A 14,573-nucleotide genomic window follows, 5' to 3' on the forward strand; every position below is an offset into this window, starting at 1 on the left:
CTCATTGTAAGATTTGGAGAGAGAGAGAGCAAGAGAGTGAGCTGAGAGCTGAAAGCTTGAAAGCTTAGTTGCAATAGAAGAGTGTAAGAGTACAACTGAAAGAGTGAGAGATAAGGTTTTGTCCTAGTGACAAAACCTTAGTAGTCACTAACCATAGTTAGTGGACTAACTGCGGTTAGGGGGAAAAACCTCTTAAAGATGGAAAAGTGCCCCTAACTAGCTTATTAAGTTACATTGGTCACTGCTGAATTATATCTATAATTCTAACACCCCCCTGCAGTGCCAATGTCATGTACAAGGATGATTAGTCACCAAACGGATAAAGTTCAGGGCACTGCGAAATGCCTCAAACTTTTCACGTGGAAGTGCTTTGGTGAAAATATCTGCAACATTGTCATGTGTGGACACAAAGATCATACTGATCTCACTTGCATGCAACTTCTCTCTGACGTAGTGATAGCGAACCTCAATGTGCTTCGTGCGAGCATGAAACACTTTATTCTTTGCCACTGCAATGGCACTTTGACTATCAGTGAGAATTGGAGAAGGACCCTCCAATGACAGATGAAGATCAGCAAATAGATGACGCAGCCATACACATTCAACTGTTGCTGTGAAAGCTGCCTTGTACTCAGCTTCACATGATGAGGTAGCCACTGTAGATTGTTTCTTGCTCAGCCAGGAAATGCAAGCTTTACCCAAAAAGAAATAATTGCCACTAGTGGACTGCCTAGTGTCATAATCACCAGCCCAATCTGAATCACTGTAGGCATGCATCTGCAAGTCAACCCCCCTGGGAAATAACATGCGAAAAGACTTCGTGCCCTGCAAATAACGGAAGATGCGCTTAACTGCCTGCCAATGCATAGTTTTTGGGCTGTGCATATACCTGCTCACCTGAGATACTGCAAACTGAATATCAGGTCTAGTGTTGTACAGATATATGAGGCATCCAACAGCCTGATTGTAAAATGTGGCATCAACTCATTCTCCTGCATCATGCATTGTGAGTTTCAGCCCCGGCTCCATGGGAGTGGCTATGGGCTTACAATCATGCATGCTAAATCTGTCCAAGAGTTTCTGCACATACTTAGACTGAGACATAACAGTGCCACGTCTCTCTTGAGAGAACTGGATCCCCAAATAAAAGTGAAGCAGCCCCAAATCTGACATGTCAAAGTTGGTCTGCAAATCAGCTTTGAAATCTGCAATATTATCTTCATTGGACCCTGTGAGCAGTAAGTCATCGACATAAAGAATGATGACTAAAATATCCCCCCCATCCTTCTTGATGTAGAGGGTGCTCTTAGTGGGACTATGGTGCAGCCCCTTGCTGGTCAAAAAGGCATGAATCTTGGCATACTATGCACGAGGGGCCTGTTTCAGCCCATACAAAGCTTTGTTTAGCTAGCATACCTGAAGTGCATTTGTTGTAATTTCAAAGCCTGGAGGTTGTTTGTCATAAACCTCTTCCAACAAGTCTCCGTTTAGGAAGGCTGTTTTAATGTCCAACTGATGAACATTCCACTCAAAATGTGCAGCTATTGCAATAACAGATCGGATGGTGGTCATCCGGGATGTAGGAGCAAAAGTCTCCTCATAATCTATGCCCTTTTTCTGAGCATAGCCTTTAGCAACCAGCCTTGCCTTGTATCTGTCAATGGAGCCATCTGGCTTCCGTTTCACCTTGAGAACCCATCGTGTACCAATGGCATGTTTACCTGGTGGCAAGTCTACGACATCCCAAGTCTGATTTTTCTTAATGGACTGCAACTCATCGTGCATGGCATTCATCCAATGCACATTGTCCTTTGCTTCTTCGAATGTTGCAGGCTCCTCCTCATCGAGAAGAGTACTTGCATATGCTGATTCCACTGAATTAGCACCTTCCATGTGCCATACTGCACTGCAAGTCCTGCCAGGTAATGGAGCATCAATCTTACTCTCCCTGAGAGTCTGTAACAGCCAGTTTGGGACTGTTTTTGCTGCATGTATGTCTGCAATTTCTTGCTGAACCACCTATTCCACTGCCTGTGGAGGTGGCAAGACATCGTGTGGCTGAACTGGAGCATCGGGAGGTGGCTGTAAATTCTGATTTGCATCAGAAATATCAGCAGGGGAACCCAAGGCAATGGGTAGCAATCCCTCAAAAACATCGTCTGAAGAAGAAGGCATATGAAATTCAGCCTGAGTGTGAGCTGAATTTTCTGCAAATATCACATCTCTACTGACAATGATCTTGCGTGTAGCAAGATTATAGAGACGGTACCCCTTGCTTTCTGCACTGTACCCAACAAATATGCACTTACTTGCCTTATCTGACAACTTATGCTGAAATTCAACTGGCACATGAGCATATGCAAGGCATCCAAAGACTCGGAAATGATCGGCTGAAGGCTTTCTCCCATTCCAGACCTCATAGGGAGTTTTTGTTTCCAAAGCCTTAGTGGGAGCCCGATCTAAGATGTAGTTGGCACACATTAGACCTTCAAGCCAGAATTTGTGAGGCATGCGTTTGCTTTTCAGCATACATCTGTCCATCTCCATAAGAGTTCTATTTTTCCTCTCAGCTTTGCCATTTTGCTGAGGGGTCAGCCTCACTGTGAGCTGATGCACAATACCCTTGCCTTTCAGAAAAGCATCAAAATCTGCAGATAAGTATTCCCCACCTCTATCTGTGCGCAATGTCTGTAGCTTGAGTCCGGTTTCATTTTCAACCATGGCTGAAAAGTGTTTAAACACCATGAACACTTCTGATTTGCACTTCAGCCCAAAAACCCAAGTGAAATTGGAGTAATCATCAATAAAAGTAACAAAGTAGAGATGACCACCCAATGATGGAGTCCTCATGGGACCACAGACATCACTGTGTATAAGCTGTAATTTCCGGACAGGTTTAACTGAACCATTCTTTTTGAAGGGGAATCTATGCATCTTGCCTAAAATGCACCCTTCACAGGCATGTGGAGGAGGTATCTCAAGAGGTGGCAATGCATCAACCATATAGTGCTTCTGAAGCGTCATCAAGCTGTTGTAATGCATGTGGCCATATCGGGCATGCCATAACTCTGCATTCTGCATGGCAGCAGTAGGAGTAGAAACTGCAAGAGCATGGGCTACTCTTTTCTCAAAAAGATCAAGCTGAAAAAGCCCACGCAGCAGAGTACCAGATAATCTCAACGCATAATCATTTTCCCTGTCTCGGACAGCACATTTGTCATCTTCAAAGATGACCTGAAATCCAGCCCTGTTAAGAGTGGACACTGAAAGGAGATTCTTGGTGATACCAGGCACATATAAGACATCTGAAAGTCTGAAAACTAAGCCATCAATGGCGGTAAGCTCAACTTCTCCTGTACCACGTACTGAATATGACGAGTCGTTGGCACAAGTGACTTTTTTTCCAACGGGAGGTGGATGCAAGGAAGTAAAGAGACACTTCCTAGAAGTGATATGTTTGGAGGCACCGCTGTCAAAATACCAAGTATTCAGTGTTTCATTGACATTGAAAGCTGATGCATCCGTGGAAGGATCATAACTGCAAGTCAAAAAGGCATATGTATCATCATTACAAGTGGCTGTACTATCTTGAGCATCTGGAACAGCCAGCCTAGAATCTGAAATGCAAGATAAAAAGGCACCTGTCTAACAAAGTTGGCTGCAGCATCCCCACTGTCAGATGCATGAGGAGCTGAATCTGAAACAGCCATACCGGAGCTGTTTTTCTTCTCTTTTGCAAGCCTTTTCCTGCATTCTGCAATGTGATGACGTGGCTTTTTGCAGTAATGACAAAAACCCTTCTTCTTGGGCTTACTTGCATCATTTTTAGCCTTTTGTGAAGGCTGTCCTGACCCACTGGAAGGCTGATTTACTGATGTCTTTGCCTGTCCCTTTGTTTTTGACTTGAACTTTGAGAGCATAGCTTGTTCACCTGCACGTGAAGCCAAGTTTTTCCTGGTCTGCTCTTCCTGAAGCAGAAGTCCTATCAACTCATGAAAAGTGAGAGGATTTGCACCCCCCCTCAATGATAAGTTCAGCGAGGTATGAAAGCTGAGATAAGACTCAGGAAAGAATTCAGAGTGGTGGTAATCATCTCTGAATCAGGAATAATCTCATCAATGTTCAATAATTGCTCTCTGAGATCCTGTAGCTTTGTGAGGTGGACTGACATGGAGTCACCCTCTTCCATATGTGTATTACTTAACTCTCTTTTCAAGAAAGATACCCTTGCATCATTCCGGGCTGCATACATGCTTTCTAAGATATCCCACGCTGCCTTCGAGGTCTTACACGACCGGATATGCGGAATGATAAATCTTTTCACTGAAAGAGAGATGCATGACAAAGCTAAGGCATCGCGTGAATCCCATCTCTTCTGCTATGGAGTATGGCTATAGCTGCACCAACAACTTGTCCTGCAGCTGCACCCTGTGCATGACCTCTTCCACCTCCTTGCTGGGGAGGGGTATTAGGTGCTATACTTGCTGGTCGGATCTCACCCCCATTCACATAATCCCATAAATTGCGAGAAATCAGAATATTGCGTACCATAAAACTCCAGAGGGAGTAGTTGGTACCATCCAACTTGTCTTCCTGTGAAAGACCACCGAACTGGAAATCATTCTGATTTTGCTGGGCCATATCTGAGAAAGAGATTTTAGCAGATACAAAACTGAATTCCCTTACTGGGAATGAAATGCACAACTCCCAAAAACACAGCCAAGCACTGGCTGTAAATGCAACTTAGATTTCTGCACTTGCATTGTCAGAAATCTGTCCAAGCATCAAAAACTCTCCAGAATCTGCCAAAAGTGCTGCAAAACACTTCAAGAAAGGCAGTATGAACTGAAATCTCCAAAATTGCTCTCCCAACACAAAAGCCCCAAAATAGGCCTGAAATTGCAACCAGAAAGGAGCAAATTGATCAAAAGCCCCACATTTCACTGCGAAATTGCAGTGTAATCACAAAATCCCCAAATTTCTGCAAGAAATTGTACTGCAAAACTGAAAGCCCCAAATTTCGAGGTTGAAATTGCAACTGGAAAGGGGCAAAAGCACAGAAAGCCCCAAATTTTGCAATTTCAGCAGAAAGCCCCAAATTTTTGGGCTAAACCTCTGAATCTGCCTGCAATGTCTGCTTCACAAGCAACTATGAACCCGAAAATACCCAAATGACTGCAAAAGACTGCAACTGTCTGCACAAATACCACCAGATCTGTTGGTACAATGAGTACGGATGACTAGGTACGGATGTACGACAGAGTACAGATGAGCAGGTACAGATCTGTCACACGTGCGGATGAGCAGGTACTGATTGTACGGACAAGCAGATTGTACGGTCGTAGGTACAGACGGGGCTGCAGAATGTACGGTGACGGCAAGTTGTACGGCGACGAGCTGTACAGCCATACGGTCGACGATGTACTGTTGACGTAGGCTGATAGCACAGATAGAGCGCTAGTACGGACGATGAGATTGCAGGTACGATTGGTACGGAAGCAAGTACGGCAGGTACGTACGGCGAACTCAGATTGTGCAGTACGTGCTGTACGGCGCTGTAGTCGTGTTGTACAGAATGCGCAGGTACGATAAGTACGAGCTGGAGTAGCAGGTCCATACGGACCTGTACGGAATGTACGGCACTGTACGGGATGACGAGCTGCAGCATATAGAAGGTACGGCCAGCAAAGGGAGCTCGCAGGAGCTAGAGTCCAAGAGCAGAGAGCAGGTCCAAGAGCACGATCTGCTCTGATACCAAATGTAAGATTTGGAGAGAGAGAGAGAGCAAGAGAGAGCTGAGAGCTGAAAGCTTGAAAGCTTAGTTGCTACAACTGAAAGAGTGAGAGATAAGGTTTTGTCCTAGTGACAAAACCTTAGTAGTCACTAACCATAGTTAGTGGATTAACTGCGGTTAGGGGGAAAAACCTCTTAAAGAGGGAAAAGTGCCCCTAACTAGCTTATTAAGTTACATTGGTCTCTGCTGAATTATATCTATAATTCTAACATTGATTTTTCACGTCCTTTTATTGTGGAGGCAGATGCCAGTGGCAAAGGATTGGGGGCTGTTCTGAGGCAGGAACGCGGGGTTATAGCATTTGAAAGCAATAAATTAATGCCAAAGAACTTAATTACCATGTTTACGATTAGGAGATGTTGGCTATCTTGCATGCTTTCAAGAAATGACACCACTATCTGTATAGGAGTAAAATTAAGGTGAAAACTGATCATAGGACACTCAGATTCTCCCTTACAGAAAAGGGAAGGAAAATGTGGTTGGAGATGCCTAGATGTGGGCTTGCAATTTGTCTGCTATCTCTACCATTATACCAGGGGTGGATTCATGGCATTCAAGAAGAGTATATGCTCGCGACGTGGGGGAGGGCATGGCCTCCTCAATCTTTGGATCCGGTGGGCTATGTCAAGTGTGATGCGCTTGACGGTCACCTCTAAGAAGGGCTGAGATAGACCAAACCTCAATCGTGCGTGCTCTGGTCCCTATTCGTGTCGCACGTGGAGAGTGTGTCCCTCGTCTGGTAGCATCATGGTGGACTCTCCCACTGCTAATCCATGATGCTCTCATCTCCTCAAGCTCCTCTCCCTAAGCCTCACCGGCAGCTGACTCAGATGCCACTTCTACTCCTCCCAGGCTGAGTTGCAATTCATTCCAGCATCATATCTTCGACTCTCTGACGCGTACAAGTGCCTGGAAAAGGTGCAGTTGCAGCGATCCAGTTCCCAGCCCTTCCAGAAGATCATCTACTTGCTGCGATTGAGGTTTCAAGCCCTACCTGGTTCCCAGAGATGCTGCTAATTGACTCCAAAGCACCCAGAGCTGCCGCGAATTGATTCCAAGGAGCCTAGCACTGCTGTGATTTGGTCTAAGAGTGCCCAGGATTCTCTACAAGCTATTCCAAGGAGTAGAGCCATATTGCGACTCGTTCTAGAAGTTGTTTTGTGTGTTACTATCTGCTCAAAAGTGTCATAATAGCAGTGGTTTTATTGCTAAAGTATTTACAAGTATATTAAGGTTTGGTTATAGTGGTGTCAGAGCGTGGCTTCATCAACTTCTATGTTGATGAGGATCCCAAGTGCAAGTAACTTTTATAAACCTGCTGCAAGAGAGAGTTCAGCAGGTACTTCAAGTGCTGAGAGAGCAAGTGTTCAAAGATCAAGCGCTGAAAGATGAAGTACATATGTCTAGCATAAATCCCAAGATTGGGCGCATAGTTTCTAGCATCGATATGCTCGTCGAATTCACCCAAAGACAGCCCTGGGTGTGGCAAAACCCTTTTGTGGGAGATTTGACCTGCTCAAGCTTTGGGAGAGCATTCGTAGCACGAAGTATTCTCAGCAAGTTTTCGCTCCAGTTTTCAGTTTGATTGTAAACCAACTCGTTTGATTAGATCGCTACAAATAATGGTGAGGAGATAGACAATTTAAGAAAAGAGGTTTCAAGTCACCACCACCTCTTCGTTGAAGCTTGTCCTTGGGCAAAGTGGCTTTTGAGATGTTATGGGACATTTAAAGATAAGTATTTCTTTTATGTTTATTAAGCTTGCCTTATTTTGATTTAAAAAGATCTAACCCTTGTATCTTATTACAAGGAAACAAGTACCTCAAGGTTTGGTTTGAGAGAGAGAGAGAGAGAGAGAGAGAGAGAGTTTCAATCCTCACTTCTTTTGCCAGGTTAGGGACGTGAAAGTGTCAGAGGTGGATGTTTGGCAAGATTTGGCGGGTATTTACATGAGCTTAGCTTTGTGGCATGATGCGGAAGTATGCTTGGAGAAAGCTCAAGCATTGAAGCTTCATTCGGCTGCCACATGGCATGCAGTTGGTATATTCTCATATGCTTGTTTAACATTTCAAACTGATTGAAAGGTTCTGGTTTAGTTTATGATTTAAAGTCTTATGTTGATGGTTACGTGTAATACCAGAATCTGAGCTGAATCCACTTTGTTTACATTGTTGATTAAATCAAAACAAGCAATGAGAGAAAGATTGCTGGAAACAAAATTGCTTGGATTGTGGGAAAAATTGACGAACTATGGAGTCAGTTCACCAAATTACCCTTGGTGTTAGTTTGGGTTACGATTAATTAAAGGTGAAAGGAGTGGTATGTAGACCTTAGGTCGTAGGTTAGGACGGCCATGATGTTATGTCATGGACAAGGATTAGAGATTTTAAAGGGGCCACATGATATGTCAAGGCCCCACATACATCCATAAGGGATGAAGGGAATGGAGGCCGCCACATGGCAGAAATCCATTGGTCTATCTCATGTGGCCTTGCCATGTGTCACACAAGCATGAACTCACCATGTCACTCAATTTAGGGCAGCCAATCAGGTGCAGCTATTGCATCTATGGTGTATGCTTGATGCATTTTGATATGGCACACTATGTCAGTGTTCCACATAGGATGGTGCTGAAACCCTAGCTTTTGTGTGAAGGCACCAGTAAGCTTATCCCTCTGCCTTTTCACCTCCTCGCCTCAGCTAGGTTTTGCTGAGATGAGGTTCATTATGTGCTTGCAGTAAGTTCCTGCATTTCCAATCGTATGCTATCATTTAGCAAGTGTTGGCATTTCCACCACAGCAATTCACACCTGTGTGCATCTATCCTACTTGTATTTGTGTGTCGAGGGTACTTCTGTCTACAAGGCTCCCATCTCAGTTTTTTTCAAGGTATTAGTACACTGATAGCTTGCTAGACGTGATAATAATGTTTGGGCAGTCTCTAGCAAGCGTAACGCACCATTGAGCATAATTCTTGGAACCCCTAGAAGGATCCCTTGAAAGCCTTAGATTGAGAGGAGATCCCCTACAAGGGTGTGCATGGAAGACATAGAAAATCCTAGGTAAGGGAAATCCTACAAAGCCTATATTTATGCAGAGGAACACCTGCAAAACATTTGTAGGCAGATTGAAGGAAATCTGAGCCATAACTCAAGATTGAAGAAGGAAGATCTGAAGCAAGAAGTTCTGCAACAGAATCCCTAAGCGGCAACTTCAAGCAAACATGATCATTAGAAGACGCACATAGAAATGGTGATCTGGGTGTGCACGGTGACAAAAGAACATAAGACGGATTTGTAAAGACAAATGGGTGGGGCCACTAAAAACAGGCACCGTTACCCTAAAGGCTGGTGTTTGCAGCAAGAAACCAAGAAAGTAAATACATCACGCTGTTGCTGCTGTTGCTGGTGCTAGAGAATCCAAAATGTAAAGGGCAACAATGGAAGGCCCCTGGTTGTCGGCCAACAAATCGTCTACTGTGTATGTTGTCTGTGGGACCAACTCCATCAGTCACTTGAGGGTAGATAAAATGAGCTTGTCTGACTTCTGCGGCTATGGATCTAGTGAGGGTTGGTGCCGTCGAGGAAGAGAATCAGTGATTGCTTGCTGCTGCACAGATTGTTTGGGGCCCGCACTCCATTCTCTGTAGCCTCCGAGAGAAAGCTTGTCATTTGAAAAGTGCTACCGTCACTTCCATGATCTGTCTCCTTACGTGAGACAATAGCGAGGAAATGTCTACGGTCCTCATGTGAGTGTCTACCTGAGGTCGAGTATGAAGATACGGGCACTCTGGTCCTCTACTATTGCTGGCTCAGGTCGACGGAGAAAAAGTCCATGATCATCGTCTGGCTGGGCTCTGACGGTCCCTTCTGTGCTCTCCTTTGCACTCGCATGAGCTGATCTCTTTATCTCCTGGCCTTGAGGAGAAAAACCACCACATGTTGATTAGGGTGGGGCAGAAACTCTTTGAGTTGGCCAAATTCGTTGCTGAAAAGATAGTGATACCGTCCATGGATCTCATAGCACATGGCGAATGTGAATGCAGAGTGCTTCTCTATCTCGGCCTCCTGCATATTACGTAAGTGCAGATCTGTCCCATGTGGGATGCCCTCTTCTTGCCTCTCTCAACCCATAGGCTATGTGAAGAAACTGTTCGATCGAGATCCTCAATGCATGTGGGATATGGATTTGGTTGTAGCCCAGCGGTTGGGTAAACCCCTCCTCTTAAGGTCTGTAAGCAGTGATCACTATAGAAGTTAAGCTCAACTGAAAGCTTAGTAGGTGCTAGCCAAGTCCTATATGTGTGGCGCTGCAATAGATCCTCTCTGATGACCATGGCTCACCTCATGGTAGGTGACCAGAATGGATGGAGCTGCAAGGCTATATTGCATTGGTAGTAGCCTATCCAGTTGTAGTCCCAGGCTTGCAAACTATCTGTGTGTCGGACCGTACAAGCTTCTCTGATCTCCCTCTGCCTCCAAGGACATAGATGAAGCCAAGGCTAGCCATGGCAATCGGCACCGTCTAGATATTGTGATACTAAAGTCCGTGACTCTATGGAGTTAAGTAACCACTTGCAAGACTGCATTGAGCTGTAGAGGGGTACCACCAAACTCTGCTAGTATGGTTTGATGGGGGATCGATGGCTTGCTGCAGATCATCCGAGCAGATCCTGTAGTCTCTCTATTGGCCAACTTGTGTCCGATAGGTCTGGCTCCCAAAAGGGACTGTCGTACATTTCAGCTAGACAGACAAGCAAATCAAAGAGAAGAGAGTAGGTACCAGGGTCTTGGAAATGCGAGTGAAAGCATTGACGCTCGAGTCTAGCTAGTGCAGCATATCCTTTGCTTAAACGAGCCAGCATGGTTGGTTGCATTGAGAAGATCAGGCTTGAGAAGAGAACCCCTAAGTATGTAAAGGATGCAACAATCGCCATTGGTGCCCCGTCAAAGGTAAATTGCTCTCAAGTTTGTTAGAAACATGGTGGAAGGAGAGAGAGAGAGAGAGAGAGAGTTAGGGTGTGAGAAAATAATGCTCCAATGAAGACATGAAGAAGGCTTTTATTCATCCATGAAGTATGACAAGACAAGTGAAGTACAAGCCTTATGTAGGCTATTCCCTCACATTCTAGCACCTAGTGCATATGGGATAAGTCCCATGATGACACGTGGCACTCACACAAGACTAACATACATAAACTAGTACTAGATCACCTAGTACTCTACACTAACACACTCTTTGACTATGATATCTCCACCCCCCTTTAGAGCAAAGAGGTGTGAGACCCAACATGCAAGAGTAGACCAATCCCCCCTCCACCACAATACTGCAAAGAGCAAGTCCAACTATCCAACACCTCCCGTGTGATATTGACTTCTTAGTCAGCTTGTGACCGGCAAGGACAAACCATCACTCGTCATCCCCCTTTACTCTGAACTGCCCAGGGTAGAGGACCTCTTATTGACCTCTTATTGACTCGTCATCCCCCCTTACTTTGAACTGCCCAGGGCAGAGGACCTCTTATTGACTCAAGTGGGGGGGGGGGGGTATAGTGAGGTCATGTATCCGTTAGACAAAAGCCAATGGACCTAGTAGGTAGTCCACTGTGCTAGTCCTGCCTCCATGTGGAAAGCATGTGAATCCCCTGGATGAGGCCATCTCTGAAGGCCATTGTAGATGAGGTCGTGGACATCTCCCAACTCAAGCAGGTGTCGCCCATATGCTGTCACATGTGAAGTATTTGTAGAAAGTCTTTGAATTCCAAGCTCTGCTGCATCTAACTCTGGTATCATGTGGGGGTCTCTCTCATATGTGAAGTCAAGTAAGCCCACTTGCCTATCTCTCGTCCTTGCATTGAAATCCCCTAGAAGGAGGATGTCTCCTTCTATAGAGAACTCTATGATATCATGATGTATCGTTCCATAAGGACTGTCTCCCTGTAGTGACATCATGGGCGTATGATGACGTGTCTGGAGGGAAATAGCATATTGCAATGAAGATCGGTCGGGCATCTAGTAGCTGTACTCGTATCCACATATTACGCACATGTTCCTCTCTTCGTACCACAGATATGAGTGGTCTCAAGTGTGTTTTGAAAAGGAAAGCCACACCTCCAGAGCCTCGTACTCCACTATCTCTCCTCAGTTCTTTCCTATGAGCTGACTCTCAAATGTACCCTGTCACTGTGGGCAGCCCTCTCTCTAGGCTCTCATGTGTCTCAGTGTAGAAGATGATGTCTTTGCCTGTGTACGTCTCTGAGAAGCTACTTGGGTTGGACCAAAGGGTAAGAGAGAGAGAGAGAGAGAGAGAGAGAGAGAGAGAGAGAGAGAGGCCTCGCGGGCCTATGAAACAAAGTACAATCACAAGTGACTCATACAAGCCGCTATGGGCTGATGCAAGGGGGTCGCTAAGCCCCCTGCAGAGTACTAAGGAAAACTCTAAGGAAATACGACTCAGAAACAATATAATTGGAGACTCAGATACTCAAAAGGCATATCCAGGTGCCATGGTGGCTCTCCCGTGAGATGTGATGATATCTCGGAGCTGCGTCTGTCGTGTTGACTCGCGTAATTGCAAGGGGGGGTGTGGTTACCAAGAGCTTTGTATCCAACGTGCCATGTTAAGAGTGACCCCTCGGCTTTGGCGCTCGCTTGTGAGAAAGGCCGTGATATCCATACTACTCGGTCTAGCTACTCTTTGCTCTACCGCTCCATGCCATCTCCTCCCACTAGTCCACTCTGCCCTCATCTCACCAATCTCGTCCTCCTCAGCTCCGCTATGTCATGGGGCTGACTCAAAGACATTTAAATCTGTCACCTGTCTCTGGGATGCATCTATCTCTGGTTCGGGTAGGACCATAGGTTGCATAATCTGTCTCATAAGAGTCTCTGTATGCCATCTCATGTGCATCCGACACAGTCTTGATATTGGAAATGGATCAAGTGAGAGAGTGGTCCAAATCCCAGTCCCTTTTGGTATAGGCAGTGGTACCGTCCTCAAATCTCATAGTTTGCTGGACATACATATAGAGAGTGCTCCTCTGTCTCCACCTCCCCTAGTGTGCAAAGCTTGCATATTCGCTGCTCTCTTGATTTTACGGCAGCTCTTCGTGCCTCTATCACCAGCTGGTGGGATGAGACTCTCATTTGCTCGATGGCAATCCTCAAGGAGTGTGAGATGTCTAATGATCGCTCCATCCTTTGAGATCTGAAGGAAAGGGTCTCGATAGAACTGGATCTTGGTGGGGAACTCTTGGTCCCCTCCCCAAGTCCGTGTTGTGTGAAGCTGTAGTAGATCCATTGGTATGATACGGTTGATCTCATCTCGTGGGATAAGGGAAGATGGGGCATCTAGGTTGTACTGAAATGGTGGGAGACGATCCATCTGGATCCCTTGGCTATCAAACCATCTGTAGATACATGTGTACCAAGCTGTGCTGACCCCACGGTCTGCAAGTCGTCGTGATGCCAATCACGGCAATCTCTAGTTAGGTGAAGTCCAAATCCTGTGAATATATGTTAGTGTCTAGAAGATAGCATCAATCTAGAGAGGTGTGATAGTGAACTCTACCTGTATGATCATATGAGGGACTGAGGGCTTACTGCGGATCATCCAGGAGCCCATAATCACCTGTAGTCGCTCAAACCTCTTTCAGTATATCGCTGAGAGGTCACCTCCCCAAAAGGGTGCTGCATACATGGCTGTTGGTCTCATGAGTGTATCAAAAAGCTATCCCTTTGTATGAGGGTCCTGGAAGTGTGCCTGAAAACATTGTCGCTCTAGACGAGCTAGAGCCCCTTGCCAACGTGTGAGTTGAGCTCTAGCTGCGTGGACCAATCCTGAAGACTGGGCCCGAGAAAATTGCTCCAGGGTATGTAGGACTGTGCAATCTCTACGGGCTCATCTCGATAGTTGAAACTATGTCGATGAAGCACTGCCCATGAAGTGTTGAAAATCATAACTTTGGTCTTCCAAGGTTGTCTGACAAGCAGCTCTCCCTACAAAATACCTTTAGGGCATGTAGATGCTTTTGGAGACCTGCTGCTGCGGAGGATATGAGTACTATGTCATCGGCATAAAGCAATATCTGCACCATTAGCTTATCAAGTAGTGACCCCTCCCCTCCTAAGTTGTCAATGAAGGCAATGAAGGCAATGATCTCATCGATATAGAGCCCAAAGAGTGTTGGTGAGAGGGGGCATCCCCGCTTCACTCCAATCATACTCTCCACCCAATCAGATAGACCTCTTGGGGCTCGTACTCTGCCTCTGACTATCTCATACAGACTCATCACCCCCCATATCATGATGTCGGGAATCCACATTTCCTGAAACCTCTTGATCAAGCCAGCCCATGGGTCAGTATCAAAGGCCTTCTGAAAGTCGACGAAACAAGTGTAGACTTTTTGAGATCTGGCTCTCGCCTCCTCAATGATGGCCCGTAGAGTGAATATGTGATCTAGAGTAGAGTGCTGTCTCCTGAACCCGGCTTGCTGTAAAGCTTGCTGCCCAGGTGTCTTTGTGAAGTTGCTGATCTCTTTCTCCGACATTGAATCACAAATCATGGCCAATGTGTGGTCCATCATGAGTGTGCGGTAATTCCCAGTATCCATGGGGTCTGCTGATTTGTGTATCAGGACAATGGTGGTAGTGCTCCAGGCAGGGGGAAACCCATGACAAACAGCTTGGTTAAACAGTTGCGCAAGGATTGGGGGCCAAGACGTCCATCCCATGTGCAAAGTGCTCAGTCCGTAGTCCCTTATGGTCTTGGGCTCGCTGGT

The 14,573-nt window shown here is 45.7% G+C and overlaps 1 protein-coding gene across 6 annotated transcripts in view; it reads left to right on the top strand.

The window, feature by feature from the left end:
- LOC147905786 (protein NPG1-like) overlaps positions 1–14,573 on the top strand; it is an 80,350-nt gene that overhangs the window by 57,076 nt on the left and 8,701 nt on the right. For all 6 annotated transcript variants that reach the window (XM_087374603.1, XM_087374612.1, XM_087374645.1 and 3 more), the window contains one exon: positions 7,687–7,834. In XM_087374603.1, coding sequence (XP_087230729.1) covers positions 7,687–7,834 — 148 coding nt within the window. The remainder of the gene's footprint in view (positions 1–7,686; positions 7,835–14,573) is intronic.

Source organism: Dipteris shenzhenensis, chromosome 1 (assembly GCF_047967505.1).
Source record: "Dipteris shenzhenensis isolate YYH24624 ecotype China chromosome 1, Dip_SZ_1.0, whole genome shotgun sequence".
NCBI classification, from domain to species: domain Eukaryota; kingdom Viridiplantae; phylum Streptophyta; class Polypodiopsida; order Gleicheniales; family Dipteridaceae; genus Dipteris; species Dipteris shenzhenensis.